Source organism: Pleurodeles waltl, chromosome 8, assembly GCF_031143425.1.
Source record: "Pleurodeles waltl isolate 20211129_DDA chromosome 8, aPleWal1.hap1.20221129, whole genome shotgun sequence".
In the NCBI taxonomy this organism is placed as follows: domain Eukaryota; kingdom Metazoa; phylum Chordata; class Amphibia; order Caudata; family Salamandridae; genus Pleurodeles; species Pleurodeles waltl.
The window spans coordinates 1,421,174,832-1,421,192,965 of NC_090447.1; the positions used below are offsets into that span (position 1 = coordinate 1,421,174,832).

The following is an 18,134-nucleotide window of genomic DNA, read 5'->3' on the forward strand; positions in this document are numbered from 1 at the left end:
TGTAGGCAGTGTCTAGAACCCAGGCCCTCTAGAGGTAGCAGTGGATGTGCAACCAATGCAATACCACTGTAGTCACACAGCACTTACACACATGAAAGAAAACACTCAATGTTACAAAAATAAAGGTAGTTTATTTTAGTGACAATCACCAAAAAGTACTAGAGAGGCAACCCTCCAATTGGAGGTAAGTAACACACTAGATATGTACACTAGTAATCAGAAATTGCCATAAAAAGCAGTAGAAAACAGTGCAAATGCAAATAGACAATAGTGACCCTAGGGGGAGCCCAAACCATATACCAAAAAAATGGTATGCGAACACAAGACCCCCACCTAGGTAAGTGGAATGTATAGAGGGAAGCTGGGGGTACTAGGAAATCCCAAAGGTAAGTACCACAGTGCCCCCTAGTGACCAGGAAGAAAGCAGTAAGTTACTGGATTCCCCACAAACCACCAAAAAGGAAGGAAAAGAAGGAAATGCAACACCCAGACACGACCGCAAGAAACCAGCGGTGGATTCCTGAAGAGGGAGACCTGTGGAAGAAGGGGACCAAGTCCAGAAGTCGCAGAAGAGTCCAGGGGGAGCAGGAGTTACCACCTACCCAGCTGTCTTTGCAGACGTTGCTCAACAGTTGGACAAAGATGGTTAGGAATGCAGCCCTGGAGCATGTGAAAAGTTCCTGGAGGATGCAGTCGACGTCTCACACCGGATGGATGATTGCGGTCGGTCAGTGGTGTGGAAGAGCCACCAACAAGTCTTGGCAAAGGCAGAAGTCATGATGAAGCAAAAGTGGAGCTGCTGGGGACCAGCAAGGTCCAGGAATACTCAACCTATGGGGAGACTCCTAGGGGGGACCCTTAGCAAGGCAGAGAGTCCAGTGTCCAAAGAAGAAGAGGCAGCCCCCACAGGAGACCCACTGGACCGAGGGACCAGGAGTCGCAGAGAAGCCCATTCGGCACAACTGGAAAAGGGTCCCACGCCACAGGAGAAGCACAGAGTGGGGTGTGTGTCTCAGGAAGGAGGGCTGGGGCTACACGGAGCCAGAAGATCCCTTGGAGGAGATGCAAACAAGCCTTGGTAGCTACAAGAGAAGCGGTGCATGGGGTACTGTCCTGTGTGGGAAGGCAAGGGCTTACCTCCACCAAAGTTGCACAGCTGGCATAGAGGACCAAGAGCACTACTCCAGACCACCACCCGTAATGTAGGATCCACACAGCTCAGGATGAGAGGAGGTCCACGCAGCCGGTCGTTGGAGTTGGTGCTTGCTGATGCAGGAGAGTGACTCCTTCACTCCAAGGGAGATTCCTTCTTCCTTCTTGTGCAGACTGAAGACTTGCCGTCCTCAGAGGATGTACAGCCGGGGAAATGTTGGAGAAGCTGGAAGGAGCCATGGAAACAATGTTGCAAGCAGAGACTTGACTTCGTTGTGGATGCAGATGGTTGGTTCCATTCGTGATTCCAGTGACTAGAAGTCGAAGTAGAGGTTGCAGAGGAGTTCTGCCGGAATCTTGCAACCCGAATCAGAGGACCCACCCAAGAGAGAGACCCTAAATAGCCCTGAAAGGTGGATTGGTCACCTAGCCAGGTGATCACCTATCTGGAGGGGACTCTGACGTCACCTGCCTGACCTGGCCACTCAGATGCTCCCAGAGGTCCCCGCGAACCTTGGATTCAAGACGGCCGAACGCAGGGACTCTCTGGAGGAGCTCTGGCACCACCCCTGGGGTGGTGATGGACAGGAGAGAGGTCACTCCCCTTTCCATTGTCCAGTTTTGCGGCAGGGATTGGGGATCCCAGAACCGGTGTAGACTGGTTTATGCACAGAGGGCACCAAATGTGCCCTTCAAAGCATAACAGTGGCTTGGGGAGGCTACCCCTCTCAAGCCATATAACACCGATTTCCAAAGGGAGAGGGTGTTACGCCCCTCTCCCAAAGGAAATCCTTTGTTCTGCCTTCCTAGGCTTGAGCTGTTAAAGCAGCAGGATGGCAGAACCCTGTCTGAGGGGTGGCAGCTGCTTGGGCTGCCCTGAAAACCCTAGAAGGCTGGTAGGAGCAATGTTTGGTGTCCTCTAAGGAGCCTTCAGAGTGCATGGAATCATACTTCCAATACTGGGAACCGGATTGGGGTATGATTCTGACATGTTTGATACCAAACATGCCTAGGTTCAGAGTTACCATTATGTAGCTGGAGATAGGTAGTGACCTATGTCCCGTACACACATAAAATGGCATCCTCGCACTCACGAAGTCCAGGAAAATGGAACTGGAGTTTATGGGGACATCTCTCCTAGTGCTGGGGTGCCCTCACACACAGGTACTTGCACCCTGCCCTCTAGGCTAGGAGGGCCTGCCATAGGGGTGACTTATAGAAACCTGATGCAGTGACCTGTAGTGAAAAAGGGCACATGAACCCTTTTTCACGCAGGCTGCAATGGCAGGACTGCAGATGCACTTTGCATGGGTTCCCTATGGGTGTCATAATACATGCTGCAGCCCATGGGGATCCCCTGGTACCCAAATGCTCTGGGTACCCGGGTACTATAGACTAGGGACTTACATGGGGGCAACAGTATGCCAATTGTGGGGTGTAAGTAACCAAGTTAGAAGGGAGAGAGCATAATCACTGGGGTCCTGGTTAGCAGGATCCCAGTGAACACAGACAATCACACTGACAACAGGCAGAAAATGGGGGTAAACATGCCAAGAAAGAGGGTACTTTCCTACAGGAGAGATGCAGCAAAGTTCATGATTCATTGTGGACTTGATACTACTGACTCACTAGGTAGATCGGTTGCGTCAGTGGCCTTGAGGTGCCACGCCTGGTTGAGGACGTCTGGCTTCTCAGAGGATGTCCAGCAATCTTTAATGGACATGCCCTTTGATGGCACCCGTCTCTTCGGAGACAAAGCGGACTCATTGCTAGAGCACTTTTAGGCCTCCCGGGCTACAGCTCGGTCCCCTGGCCTCATAGCTTCTCCTCGCCCCCGCACAGACCTTTCGTGGCTACGGAAGTGGCACCCAGCCGCGAGCCTTTGGTCCAAAGTCTGTGATGTCTTTGCAGCCAGGCGTCCCTCTACCAAAACGGTATACGCCTGTCGTTAGGACAGATTTGTGCCATGGTGTATCAACAAGTCTGTTGATCCCTTTATGCACCTCTCTCGGAGGTTCTCCTCTTCATTCTTTCCCTTGCCTAGCAGGACTCTGCTCTGGGGACCCTCAAGGGTTATTTGTCTGCCATCTCTGCCTTTTCAAGGCTGCCAGACCAACCTTCTCTGTTCATACCTCCCATTGTTAGGAGGTTTCTTAAAGGACTCACCCATATGTTCCCTCCTATCCCATTCATAATGCCCCAGTGGGATTAGAACTTGGCCCTCACATATCTCATGTGTGCTCCTTTTAAGCTGCTCCACATCTGTCCCCTGTGGCTCTTAACTCTTAAAAAAGCCTTCTTGATTGCCATCACCTCTGCTCGCAGAGTGAGTGAGCTCCAGGTTCACTCTTTGAAGCCACCATTTCTGGCTGTCCATCCTGACAATGTGGTGCTTCGTACCATGGCTTCTTTCCTTCCCAAAGTGATGACACCTTTTCATGTAGGCCAATCATTCACCTTGCCTACTTTTTACGCACCCCCATATTTCTCTCATGAGGAGGGGAGACTCCATCACCAGTATTCAAAAAGAGCGTTGGCGTTCTACGTAAATCGTACCAAAGATTTCTGGGTGGACGATCATCTCTTTGTGGGTTATGTGGGTGTGAAGAAAGGAAGGGCGGTGCAGAAGAGGAACATCTTTTAATGGGTAGTCCTCTGCATCAAAATGTGGTACGTTTTGGCAAAAATGCAACCCCCTGATGGTTTGCGTGCTCATTCTACTAAAGCAAATGCTGCTACCACAGCATTAGCACGCAGAGTTTCAGTCCTGGATATCTGCCAGGTAGCGACGTGGGCATCCCTGCACACGTTCATTAAACAATACTGCCTGGATAGTCAGGTCTATAGCGACGGCTACTTCGGCCGTTCAGTCCTGCAGGACTTTTTGCTGTGATCTTAGTTAGCAGCCGACCACGGGGTATGGTATTGCTTGGTATCTGTTCTAAGGTAAGGAATCTGCAACTAGAAGTTTTTAACAGATAAGCAAGTTACTTACCTTCGGTAACAAAATATCTGGTAGAGACATATTCTAGTTGCAGATTCCTTCCCGACCCGGCCATCCTCCCCGCCCTGCGAACTGATTTCTAGGGACAGGAACTTCCCTTTAAGAGCCTTAGTTTTGGCGCACCTGGGGGAAATTCTAAGATAAGGAACCTGCAACTAGAATGTCCTTACTGAAGGTAAGTAACTTGTTCATTAATTCCTTTGTTTCCACGCCTTTAGACATGGATCCAAAGCTACTATCTTTTTGGGCACCTGGACAAAACCCTGCTTTGAGTTTGGAGTTAACTGGCAGGTCGCTCTTTGTTATAGACCAGCACCTGATTTCCTCACACAACATTCCACACCAGAGAGCTTGGTGGTGCAGGCATCCACCAATAAAGTAAATCCTAACGCCTTTTCCACCAGCCCAACTAATCGTGAGTCTAAATGAATGGAGATTTTTGGCAAGCATATTGTCTTGTCTACGAGCCTTGCTCTGTGTTCTGTCACACCAGCTGTCTTCTAGGCAACTACACCCATGCAGTCTGAGACACGGTGGCCCAAATTCATCCAGCAGTTCCTGATGTGATCCAGGGGTGCCTATCCCAAGCTATCCATGATGAACATGATGCCGCCAAATTTGTAATATGCTCTGGCTTGGACACAACTGACTGACTCGGTTAGGTGAGTGGCCAGAGTGTGGCACTTTGGCGCCAGGCCTGGATGAGGTCTACGGGGTTCTCTGAGGATGCCCAGGCACCCTTCATGGGCTTATGGGCATGCCATATGATGGCTCTCGCCTTTTTGGAGGCAAAGCAGATTCAACCCTGGCACGTTTTAAGGAAAGCAGGGCCTGCAGCACATTCCTTGGGTCTGTCTGCCAAGACCAGACAATGCCATCAACAATCTTGCCTCTGTGTGGCTGTGGTAGAGGTTGTGTGTTGACATCGTGAGACCCTGCTGCCAGCCCAACTAGGTTTCCAGACCTTTCCTGGATAAGGCAGTGGCTCACAATGACCAGTCATCAGTGATAACATATAGCACTCTCCCCCACCCACCCAGCTGTCACAAAATCTTTTCAATGTATACTTCCTGACACGTAGCCACCCTGTTGGAGGCAGGATCCAACATTTCCTCCAGTTATAGCAACCAATCACTTTACACAAATGAGTCCTCCAATTTTTCCATTAGAGCTATGCCCTCCAATCTCTTTCTATCCCTGGCCCATCTTCCACCACCATCAGGGCAGCTGATGCAGGACCACCTGTCCGTTTTGCAGCAGGAAATACAGGCTCTTTTGGCATTAAGAGCCATTGAGAGAGTTCCGGCTGTGAAGGTAAGAACTGGGAGTTGCTTCCGCCTTTTCTTGGGGCTGAAGTAGGACAGAGGCCTTATTCCTGTTTTAGATCTCTGCCTTCTCTACGCCTTCATGTGAAAGGACAAACTCTACCCTGGAGACTGAATGATAACTTTGGGCCTGGGGGAAGCATTTTTCCTCGTGCCCATCCTGTAGGGCTACACGCACAATCTTTGTTTCATTGTAGGCAGGGTATTTTTCATTTTATGGTTCTCCATTTTGACCTCACCAGTGCCCTTCGGGTGTCCACTAAAGTGATGGCAATGGTCGCAGCACATTTTTGGAGGCTAGGGGTCCTAGTGTTCCCTACCTTGATTACTGACTGTTAAAGGCAGTCTCGCCTCAGGAAGTCGTCAACCACCACCAGGCGATGGCGAATCTTTAAACATTGTTGGGGGTCACTATTAACGTGCCTGACTTATTCGCAGATGCCCCTGTTCATCACAGCCAATCAAGATAAGGCACAGTTTAGTAACTTTCCCCCAGAGCTGAGAGTCAAGGACCTTTATTCGATGATTGCAATATTTCAGCTTCGGTCCTGGATCTCAGTGTGGATGAGACTAATGCTGCTGGGATTGCTGCCGTCCTGCATCCGGGTTGTGAAGTTTGCCAGATGGCACATGCAAGCTTGCAGTTGGATCTAAAGTCCCAATAGCTGCAGCTCCAGTGAAATCTGTCAGATTGTGTCCAGCATTTGGAGGAGACTGCAAAAGACCTCCAGTTGTAACATCTGGAACGAAATTTGAACTGTGGCGGACCCCTTTTCGTGGTACCCAGAGTTGACACTGGTGACAAGCATCACTTCTGGGTTAGAGATGCCTTCTGGGAGAGGCAGAGATCAAAGGACTCTGGTCTCTTGCTGATGCCTAGTTGCACATTGGTCTATTGAAGTTGTGGGACATTCGCTTGGTACTTAAAGCCTTCCTGCCCACCATCCCATGGAGACTGGTACAATTGCTCACAAACAACACCAACTTTATATGGTACTACAACCAGCAGAGCCAGGTGAGGTCATGGGTCCTGCACCAGGAGATGTTGTTTGCCTCTGGAATTGTCTTCACCACCAGGTGATTTCCCTGGTGGTGAACTACCTGCCAGGATGTCTAAACACCAAAGCAGACAAACTCAGGCATAAACCTCTAATGGACTGCTTGCACCAAAGGTGGGGCAAGACCCCTTCCAAGAATGGAGAGAACCCTATCTCAATCCCTTTGCCAATGCCAAGAGCATGCAGTGTCAGCACTTTTGCACGGTGGAGTTCCTGAGAAAGCTCTCCCCCCAGATTCCTCCTATATGCCTTATTGCCTCGAGTTCAGAAGAAGATCAGGAATTATGGCCCAGGTCATTCTATTGGCACCAGATTAGGCCTGTAGAGTGTGTTACCCAGAACCTCTGGGCATGCATATATTTCCTCTGATCAAAGTGCTTCTGTCATTGTAGGTTCTGCACACAGAATGGTATAATTTTCATTTCCATGCATGAAGATTAAATAGTGGCAGTTAATTTCATTTGACTTTCCTCCAGAGGTCGTTGATGTTATCTGGGTTGCTTGGCATTGCGCAACAAAATCGGTGTACACCTTTTGTTGATAGACATTTGCAGCTTTGTGTGGCAGATTGACCTGTTACAAATTAAGCTGAAATTGTCACTTGTTTGATATTTAGCCTGGCAAGGGCTTACTTTGGGCAATGTTGAAGGTTGTTTGTCAGCTCTTTTGGCTTTTTTGCAGTTGCTGGGCCAGCCTTCTTTATTTAAATCACATGTTATTATGAGATTTTTTAAAGGTTTGCAACACTTGTTTCTGCCAAAGCCCCTTGTAATGCTTCAGTGGGCCTCAAATTTAGTTCTTACATTTTTGACGTGCACCTCATTTAAGCTGCTGCTCAGTTGTCCATTAATGTTTCTAACATTGAAAATTGTCTTTCTCATTGTCATAATGTCAGCTGCACTTGTGAGCAAGCTGCAGGCTCTTAGTGTCAATCCACCTTATACAGCATTCTTCCCAGATAAGCTGCAGTTGGTTAACTTGAGCTTCCTGTCTTCTGAAATTGGTCAGTTCATTTCATATCGAGCAGGTTATCACCCTTCTGCCATTCTTTTCTCCACCTTATTCCTCTAAGGAGGAAGAAACTCTCAATAATTTGGACCACAAGAGATCAGATGAACGATCAGCTCTTTGTGGGGTTTCCTGAGGCATAGAAGGACAAGGCATTGAAGAAAATGGACCATCACTTGATGGATTGTTCTCTGCATTAAGATCTACTTCACAATAGCTAAGAAGCAGTCCCCAGGTGGCTTACAGGCTTATTCCAACAGAGCCAAATTTGCTAAATCTGCTCTGGTGTGCAGAGTGCCTCTCCTACATGTTTTAGGTGTACAGTGGTATTCACGTTCAGGAAGCACTACTGCCACAACATTTGGGTATGTCAAGAGGGTTGTTTTTTTTTATCTGCATTGTCCTAAAAGTCTTTTTTGTCCAAGCCAATTTACAGACACCCCCACAACATGGGAGGTACTGCTTTTGTATACAGTCACAAGGTGAGGCACCTGCGGTTAGAAGTATCCATGCTTAACTTTGGAAACTGCTTTCTGTTAGATAAGCTCATCTAACTGCAGATTCCTCACAACTCTGAACTGTTTTTCCGACTCAATGGGCCCCAATTTAAAGATCTGCACATTGGTCACACCAGTCTACTGATAGGCTGTGTTTGAGGTTGTGGACAACCTACAAAAGAAGGGACATCAGCACGTTTGGGTAGCACCAATATGCTGCTCCGCTCTTGACTGGATTGGAGCGGCATTGTTGAAAGCCACACTCCACCACCTACTGGCACACACAAGTATTGCTTTGAAGTTTGCTTATCCCGCTTGACGCCTGTGGAATATTCACAAGGTGAGGAATCTGCAGTGAGATAAAGTATCCACCAGAGAGAGCATTAAGAAAGGTAACTATTGCATCTTTTGTACTTGCACTTGCAAATGCTTGACACTGTACGTTTTGTCTTTATAGATTACTTTGAATGGGTTTCCAGAAGCCTTTTCGGATCTAATTCACACTGGCCACAAAGCTCTGATAGACAAGTCTTTTCACTGTGCTGAACAAGTCTTTTCACAGTTGTTGGATATTTTGAATCCTGCAGATTTGAAGGTGAGATGGGAAAATAGTGGCATATGTGCAGTAGACCAGTCTTTATTTTACTATGTTTTGTACTTAAGCTATTTTTAATTTCATTATTTCCAGAAACTTCATCTTGCTACAATTGACTATGTTGTTCTTATTTATGGACGTGCTAGTGCCCTTCTTGGAATAGGGCAGCCTGAGGTAAGACTTTAGAATAGGTTTTGTAATAAAACACTTGGAAGTCTTCTTTACACAACATATACGTTAACAGAGAAAACTATTTTTATACATATTTGTTAAAATGTAAGATTTGACATAAAGGCTCTATTAAGCACACAATCTTAGATCTACGCAGAGCATGGATATATCCTACAGATTTCTCACATTAATAATACACCTTCTGGTTGTCTGAGTAGTCTTGAAAACCTTTCTCCAAGCAGCGATTATACAATACCCCTTTGTGGTTCAACGCAGCTCCAGCCACAACAAAACAATGGTGTATTAGGCATCAGCTGTTGTCTGTTTGCATTTTTAGTGTCTCACTGATGTAGTCAAGAGCTGTCCCATTGACATATTTCTCAGCTAATAGACAGCAATAAGATCCAATGTCTCCTCAAACTCTTTAAGCCTTGCAGACAGTGCTGCAAGATGATGGCTGAGACCTTGTGCCTAAACAAACTCCCTCAGCCAAAGCTTAAATTATATTTCAGAAAACTTTCTCCTGAAAGATCTATTTTTAGAAACGTGCCATAGCAAGGGAAGTTGTATTCTTTCTTGAAGAAACAGTTCATGGTAATATTAGGAGTGTCAAATTCATTACCCAATTCCGGACCCATCCTTACTGTCTGCTGGTGGTCCTGGACCCCTAAAACTTTCTCTTACGTTTACAAAGTTCTCTGATACATTGTTTGACCCCACAAAGGTCAAGAAATTCTGGCTACTGATGCTGGAGTTTTTCACGGGAAGACCGCAACCCTCTGTTGTATCTCCCAAGATTCACTCTTACTGATGTCCTAAAGACGTACTATACATTAAAGTCTTTGCATCTGTTCTAAGATTCCTGTGCTGCCTATTAACCAACTTCATATCTCATCTCTTGTCTGCAATGTATTTTTATCTTTTACAAACTACCCCTCCCCACCCCCAACACACCTTTATTTTCTGGCATACGCTTAATAAGATGTTTACCCATTAAGAAGAGGTTTATATTTTTTTATAGTCTTTGGTATTGGTAAATTAGCATACTTTGTGGCTATATCATCTCAAGGCAATTGACTAATAAATGTGTTACATTGTTTGTGTTTTTTAATTTCTCTTTTAAAGTTGTTTGACACTGCTGGCTGACTGCAAACGTAAGATCTTGTTTAGTGATGTAGAAACAACCTACCAGTGGAGATGGCTGTCTTGTTTTAAATGTTTCCTTTCCTTTTGCCTTGGCAGGAATTAACAATGGCCGAACAGCAGTTTAATGTTATCCTAGACAAGTACACCAAACAGAGATTTAACTGCTTGGCATTCTATGGCATTGGACGTGTGCATCTAAGACAAAACAGGTGAGTGTCTACGCAGAAATGTTCATTTTTTGGGAGACTGTTAGTTGGATGTATCAAAATAGTTACTCAGCCATTTTTGGCATGCACATTACAAACGACCCAGATATCAAGGTTTCATGTAGCGTGAGTATCAAGGTATTATGGGCCAGATGTACATAGCATTTTTCCAGTCGCCAGCGGCCCATCGGGCTGTTAGCAACCAGAAAAATACTTTTTCCAATGTACAAAAGGCAAAATACGATTTGTTAACCTTGTTACTGAATGGCTTTTTGCTTTTGCGATTCGGTATTTGGAAGGGGCTTGTTTAGGGCATCCCTTCCAAATACTGAATTGGTATGGTATGTATTACTGTTTTGCGATCCTGGTCACGAAACAGTACCCGCGGACTACTGCCTACTGTTAAAAAACAAAACAGCAAAGTTTCATTTTTTTATTTTTAAACGCATCCTGTTTTCCTTTAAGGAAAACGGGCTACATTTAAAAAAAATTACTGCTTTATTAAAAAGCAGTCACATACATGGTGGCATGCTGGACCCATCCCTGTGATGACTGTGATTCCTAATGGGTCGCAAATTGTGATCTACCTTATTAGTATGCATGATGAATCGTTAATAAAAATCAAATGAGTTTCATACATTAGGAAAACTGATTTCCTAATTGCTATTCAGAAAGAATCACAATTAGGAAATGCTGTATTCCTAATGTTGGTACATCTGGCCGTTAGTAAATAAAAAACAGACTGAAAAAACATACATTTCAAAACATAGACTCATAAACACGGATTACCCAAATATCTACAATATATTTCTCCTTTTGACTATGTTAACACACAACTAAACCTTCTATCAAGCTTTTTCTGACAAATATGAAAAAATGTCAACAAATAAATGACTAAATTAACAAAGTCACACAATAGGTAGGAAGTTGAGCTGGCTCAATTTAAAACTGGTGATAGGTAATATTTTGAGAGATATTTATGTAATCTAGGTATTTTAGTAATCTATATTTTTGTGTTTTTGTCTAATTTGACATGGCACTAGTCAGCAAGTTCTTCTTGTACAATTGTACCACACAGAGGCACAGAAGAAGTTTGTCTTTAAAAATGCAAACATCTGTAGATTTTGCATTGGTGTTACTCCTCTATCCTCATGCTCTTGATATTTTTGTGTTAGATTTGCAGAGGCAGCAAGCCAGTTTATAAAATCCCAAATTATGCTCAATCATAAAATTGTACCTGGAGTATTAAAGTGGCCCACAACCTCTGTTGTTATCGAAGAGACTCGACCTGAAAAGCTACAGGTAACATTTATTTTTATCAGTTGAACAATAACATGGTCAAGATTTTGGTATTCAGGGTTGTAACTCTCTACATGACTGTAACTGTTCAAGTATGTGCTGTCTTAATGTTATGTCATATCTATTTATTCAGCCTGGCTGAATAGTGCTCATGGTTGAATTGAACACTGATGGTACTGTAAGTTCAGTATTGGTGAAAAAGCAAGTTCCAAGAATGTCATTTTCTACAAAGGCATTCATTTTTATATGGTAACTGTCTGGCTTACTTGTTAGTCCCTAGGCTGTGGGTGCCATTCTAAAATATCAAAAAGGAGATTGTGAGGGTTCTTTACAATTCAGGACATAAGTTGCTTGGTCTTCTCATTCTCATTCTTTGGGGCATCTTGGTTGAGTAAGGTCATTATCCCAGTTGTAAAAAAAAAAGAAAAAAAGGAAGACTCTCCGACTAGAACTGTTAATTCTTTAAAAAGATATATGTATATTCATTATAGATTCATGTACAGAGAAAATTGTTACCAAATGAGAAATTATGCAGTTTAATAAAAGCAGTAATCACAAAAGAAATGAAGTAGTCATATTGCACTCCTATATTTCACTATATACATATATATATATACACACACATACACATTTATATATCTATATGTAGATATGAAGACACACACAAAAGCCACAGTTAAAATAGAGATACGTTTCTAAATTAAAGCTTAACAAAAACTTCTGAAATATAGAAGTTATGGTTAGCTCTATAATCCATAACTCGCACAACAGCCATTTAGTCTAGAAGTGACACTCCTATGTGCATGTCTAGGCAAACTCTGCCATACAGCTACAGTCCTACACAAGTTACTTGTTAATAGGGTAAAAAATCACTTATCCAGATATATTGGCTGTATTCATTGTTAACTTCTTACATATTACTTGAAACTTTCTTCGTGTACACTTAAAATGAATGACATCCAAGTACCGGATTAAAGAAGCACCATTGTTGAATAAGTTGAATTAGCAATAACTATCCCACAGCCAACAAAGTGCCTGGTTAGGGGTTCACCACACTTAGGTATTTGCTTTCGGATAAAATAACCAATGCTAAAGAGAACACTTTTTAAACATCACTAAGGCTGAGATAACCATACTATAATTGCACAATAGATAACCAGTAAAACATTTTCTTGGGTTGTTGTCACTGAAATATTTGCATTAATTACCTGCAAAAAACAAATTTGTTGGTTTTAAGTCTGGGTGGCTTGAGGAACTTGCTCTCAAATTAAATTGTAAAAAAGAAACAGAACTTGGTTACCTGTTATCAAGACTGAGATAATACTGTTATGAATATGAAAGAAACACAAAGGCTGTAGTTCAGCTTCACAGAGACTGGTTGCACATGCATGCAACGGTCATCAGCATTACTTGCAGAATTTGCTTCAAATTTAGAAAAACACTTCTAACAGTGTTACATGAGCGCCAGTGACAAGTCAAACCTTTGTTCCTTTCGCAATACATATGCCGTGGCAGGGGGAATATGATAGGTGCACTCAGTGACATGCCTGTACAATCAATGGCACATAACTTTACCAAATGTAATTTGACAGCCAGTTCTCAGTGATATAACATAATGAAAGTAAGTTACGTTTTGAATCGCCCTATAGTTAACTTATTGTTACAGAGAATTATGTACCTTCTTTTGATTATAAATAAGATTGCCCAATTTTGTATTTTCTTTGCTAATTCCCTTAGTTGGGCCACCAATTTGAAACAACTAATGCTTCTATATTTTAATTGTACAGTTATTAGTAGTAGGAAATAATTGGAGTTATTAATGTGGGTAGCACAATCGAAGCTTATTCTGATAAGCACCCCATATTTGGAAGAATCCTGTGGTGGAGCTTCCAACAGCTGTATTAATCAATTGCCAGAATTCCATGTCTGTTGATTGTAAAACAGATGTGTCCTAATTCTAGTACTATGTACACAGTGGTTCCCATAAACCAGTTGCAACATATCTCTCTGTTTACACGTTTCTTCAAAAGAAGGCTGTACCATAGCAGAAATACGTGTCGTATAAATTTTTTGAGAGGTCAGAGAGAGAACACAAGACTCAAAATCTTTTTTAACCTTGAGTGCAAACTGAAGTAGAATATGTTGATGCCTAATCCTTTTTTTCACAATCTTATTTTGGGATTTCCTAAAGTTGGTGACAGCAATTGCAAAAATGTGTGACAGAATGACATTCAGTACAGCATAGTTTCCCAAATCCTACACAGAAACATTGACCCCCCTAGGGTTGAAGCCTAATCATTGGAAAAAAAGTAAGGTGGGATTGGAAGAGGATTCAAAGGCTGACAGTGATATTTTAGAACCCACAATTTTAATGGGTAAAGTACTCTGGGAGAGCACACAATGTAGCCTTATTACAGATCAGATGTCTTAGTTGTACATATGTGTAGCTGTTTGTGTGCTCAAACACATTATCAAGGTTACACATAAACAGACAATAATAATTACCTATTTATATACCAAAGTTGATGCTAAAAAAAAAAGGATCTTTACGATATAACACTCAGTAGTCATTGAATATGCTCATGTTAGACTAAGCAATAACCTAATCCTGTTTCAAATTCACCAAGAAAGCATTTTAGTCCATGAGTGAAGTCTGTCATCATATCGATGAAGTATAACTACACAGGTGAATAATTAATTTGTAGCATTACTAGTAATAATTATAATTAAACAAACATATTATTTTCAGAACACCCAGATTTGGGCTTAGATTCCAATCAGGTGTTTGTGTTAACAGAGCTGTATCGAAATTGACATCGGAGACATTACATAAAAAAAAAGAATATTAAAACATGATTTAGAAATCCTAAGGTAACAGAATTCCTGATTTGGACTGTACAGACTCCCAAGAAATGGGTGTTTGACATATACGATACACTTTAGAGTTGATGTATACAAAGTAATTGAGATACATGGAAATATGGTATGGGGAATTAAAAACTGAGTTGAATATCACCTGCAGGGGAATCAATATGAGGAAAAGCTGCTTTATAATCCATGGGCATACAGGTTAAGGATTCTGTCTATAAGATATCTTATATGTGGTACATTATATCACTATCTCTCAGGACAGCTTTCTCCTGATTGTAAGAAAGCACTCTTTTTGACATGGTTATCCCCCACTTTCTGCCTGGTTCTGATGTGGCTTTAACTTTTAGCGCACTGGGTCCCTGCTAACCAAGTCCCCAGTGCCAGATCTCTTTCCCCAAAACTGCACAGTTGTTTTGCACAATTAGCAAACTCTCTTTAGCTACCACTGTATGTCCCTAGTAAATGGTAACCCTGGTACCTAGGACCTGGGGTACTAAGGAAGGTCTCTGAGGGCTGCAGCACCAATTGTCCCACCCCCAGGGACCCCTCACCTAACCCACGCAGTGCTGCCATTGCAGACTGGGTGTGTTGGTGCAGGCTAAATTGAAAACTCGACCTCTCACATATCCCTGTGTGCCAAGTCCCCTATCACTGCATGTGTCAGGTGAAAGTCACCCCTAAGGCTGGGTGCATCCAGTCATGTAAGGGCATATATGCATGAGCAGCTATGCCCCTGCTGTCTCTGTTGATTCTGAGACATAGAAAGTGCACAGGGCAGCCCTTTTAAATGCATGTGCTGGATACTGTCCATTATGAGTTCCCCAGCTACATCATAGCTTCTCTGAATCCAGGGATGTTTGGTATCAAATTTCTCAGAATAATAAACCCTCACTGACCCCACTGATGGATTTATTAAAGATGCACCCAGAGAGCACCTTAGAGGTGCTCCTTGAAAACCTACCGACTACTAGTGTGCTGACAGATTGGTCCTGACCAGTTCATCCAACACAGACGCGTTTCTGGCCCCCCAAGGGGAGAGCCAGCACTCTGAAGAGTCTGAGACAAAAGCCTGCTCTGGGAAGAGATGGTGACCTTCTCTCCCATGCAGGATGGACATTCCAGGGCGGGGAGCTTCAAAGGCCTTGCTGCCTGTGTAATGTGACCCAGGCCTCTCCAGATGGTGGAGATGACCACCCCCTCCTGTCCTGACCCCACTTTTTGCAGCAGCACATATGAGAAAATTAGTTAAATTAGGAGGAGTGCCCATTTCATGCCAGTCCCACCCCTAAGGTGGACGAGCTGAAAGCGACACTACTTTTTAAATTCCTCCAGAAGGAATTAGGCTGCTAGGGTTGTGGTTATGCCCACTTCCCTGCGGAAGTGGTCATAAGAAGGGTGTAGTAACCCTAAAGATGGTCAGCCCATTGGCTACCGCCTGGCACTCCCTATAACATCCGTAAATTGAGTATTTAGGTGGCACCCCTGAACCCTGCAACTCAGATTTCGACAACCTAAGAAGACCTGGAGAAAGAAGAACTGCACCCGCAGAAGAGTAGAAGAAGAAGAAGCAGCTGACCTGGAACCAGCTCCTCTGGCCTGCCTGCTGACCTCGAAGGATCCTGCACAAGAAGCCAACTTGTCAAGCCTTCAAGGTCAAGGCTCGCCAAGCCTAACTTAACCTGCAGCAAGAAACTCCAGGAAAAGGACTCTGCAGCTGCTGGAACCCAGGAAACTCCACACTAGAAGTGACCACTGCACCTGACGTACAAAACCCAAGGTGAACCCAACCGACGGTGCCAGCACGAGTCCAGTGTGGTCTACCCATCTTGAACTCTCCAAGTCACCTGAAGTTTCTCCACGCAGGCCCTCTCTCCCACAGGCTTGTAGAGAGAGAAAATCTGACAGCTACACCAGCCATTTCACCTGTGAACCCAGACCCCAGCTGAGGTGGGTCACCAGTACCAATGATGTCCCCCGGCTTTCCAAGAGCTCAAGTACACCCTGGGCCCACCCCTGCCAGACTCGCCGTATTCTGCCTGCTGCCTCAACACATAGGACCGCCTGACCGCGAGTGCTACTGTGAATACCCAATGCTTGAAGACACCCCTGCATCCGTCGTCCTGGGGCACAGGAGAGGAGGGCCAAATGTGCACCCACGTCCCTGAGCACCCGAGGTCTACTACCTACTGAGTGTTGTTCCTGACTGGCTTCCTAGCCAGGGCCTGCATTCTGTCTTCATGAGGACCATACTCCCATAGGAAACCATTGGGCACCTGGCCACCCTAGTGCCGCCTGGTGTGACCTGTTAGTGTGGTTCTGCTCTGTGCCTAGTATTTATCTTAACTCCCTGAGATTGGCTTTGTAAGTCATAGTTAACCCTGTGTTTTCTGAACATTCTTTTGCTTGAGGGAACTCTGAAAGTTGCACTGTTTATTTTTGAAACTGCAAAGTATTTATGCTTAAAAGTCTACTTACCTGAATACGAAGTTATTGGATTCGAAACATAAGTAATAAGAATTGTTATTTTTCTAAATTGGTGTCGGATTAATTATTTGGGGTTGTTTCATTTATTGCCTCTGTGAGAACAACAAATGCTTAGCAATACCCTCTGATATGCCTAACTGCACACCTACACTACCACAAATAGAGCATTAGTCCTTTCTACTTTTGCCTCTGAAATACCAATTGGGGATCCATTGGGCTCTCTGCATAGTGTAATTCATTTTAGTGCACTGTATAGAGAGCCAGCTTCCTACAATGATTCTTTGACACTGAAGGCAGTGTGGGAAACATGTCCTCTACTACACTGCACTCATTATGGATATGTAGAGTAATCAGACTGTTTTGGAAGGAGGTTCTTTAATTGGTTAAGAGCAATGAGGGTAGTGACTAATCTGGGGCCAAACATTTTTGATTTCTGATAACTTGAATTTTCAGGTGATGTGAGGTTCTACAAATCCTTGAGCTTATTTAGGATTCAGTGTTTGAGATGTGGGTTAAGAATGAAGCTACATTTTAAAGGCTGATGCCTCTGGAGCTTCCTGTCAGTGTGATAAGTAATGCTGGTTTTTTTTCTGACTGTCACACTATTGCTGTTGGGGGGCGTAGGAGAATAGTTTGTGTTTTAGTAATCAATAAAACAACAAATAAAACAATTCTTGGTAAGCAAAAACAAAGTTTGTTTCCTTTTTCCAATTTTTTATTGAGATTTTTTGGGGGAACAGAATGCAGTGTAAAATTAAATAATACCATGCATGGGGCATATGAGCTCTGTGTTAAACATTTTTAAAACTAGTTTGAAAAGTTGTCTAGTGCCTGGGATCCAAACCTTTAATAGGCACATGTGAGTTAACACAAAAGCTCAGTGAGGTAACTTAGTTTGTGGAATCAAAATGGCTGGAAAGTTGCAATCAGTTATGTGCACACTGGATTTAAAATTATTGAAGAGTAAAAATGGCTGCCACATTTAACCATTTAACACTCGTTTACTGTAGTGTCTAGTTTTTGGATCATTGAAAGAAAAGGACTGTTTGTCTCACTACAAAATAAGTGAGAATTTGATATTGTGGTCATGGTCCAGTAGAAGGCATGAGCCGGAACGGGGTGGCCATCTTCTAGTGCTTGTTGTATGCTCACATGAATTCATGAATAAACACTGGAGTTTTCAAATCCTGGAGTTGCCTCTTTTGATTCCTGTTTGGATTACCTGTGAGGCATTATGATTTTATATATATATATATATATATATGTTCAATGGCATGTGTAGCTGCAGATACACATGCTGTGCACAGTCCGCCGTCTG

The 18,134-nt window shown here is 43.6% G+C and overlaps 1 protein-coding gene across 4 annotated transcripts in view; it reads left to right on the forward strand.

Annotated features, from left to right (window-relative positions):
• Positions 1-18,134, forward strand: part of LOC138248711 (E3 ubiquitin-protein ligase TTC3-like) — a 1,399,506-nt gene that overhangs the window by 315,437 nt on the left and 1,065,935 nt on the right. For all 4 annotated transcript variants that reach the window (XM_069202543.1, XM_069202544.1, XM_069202547.1 and 1 more), the window contains exons 18-21: positions 8,502-8,639; positions 8,733-8,813; positions 10,053-10,165; positions 11,338-11,464. In XM_069202543.1, the coding sequence (XP_069058644.1) occupies positions 8,502-8,639; positions 8,733-8,813; positions 10,053-10,165; positions 11,338-11,464 (459 nt within the window). The remainder of the gene's footprint in view (positions 1-8,501; positions 8,640-8,732; positions 8,814-10,052; positions 10,166-11,337; positions 11,465-18,134) is intronic.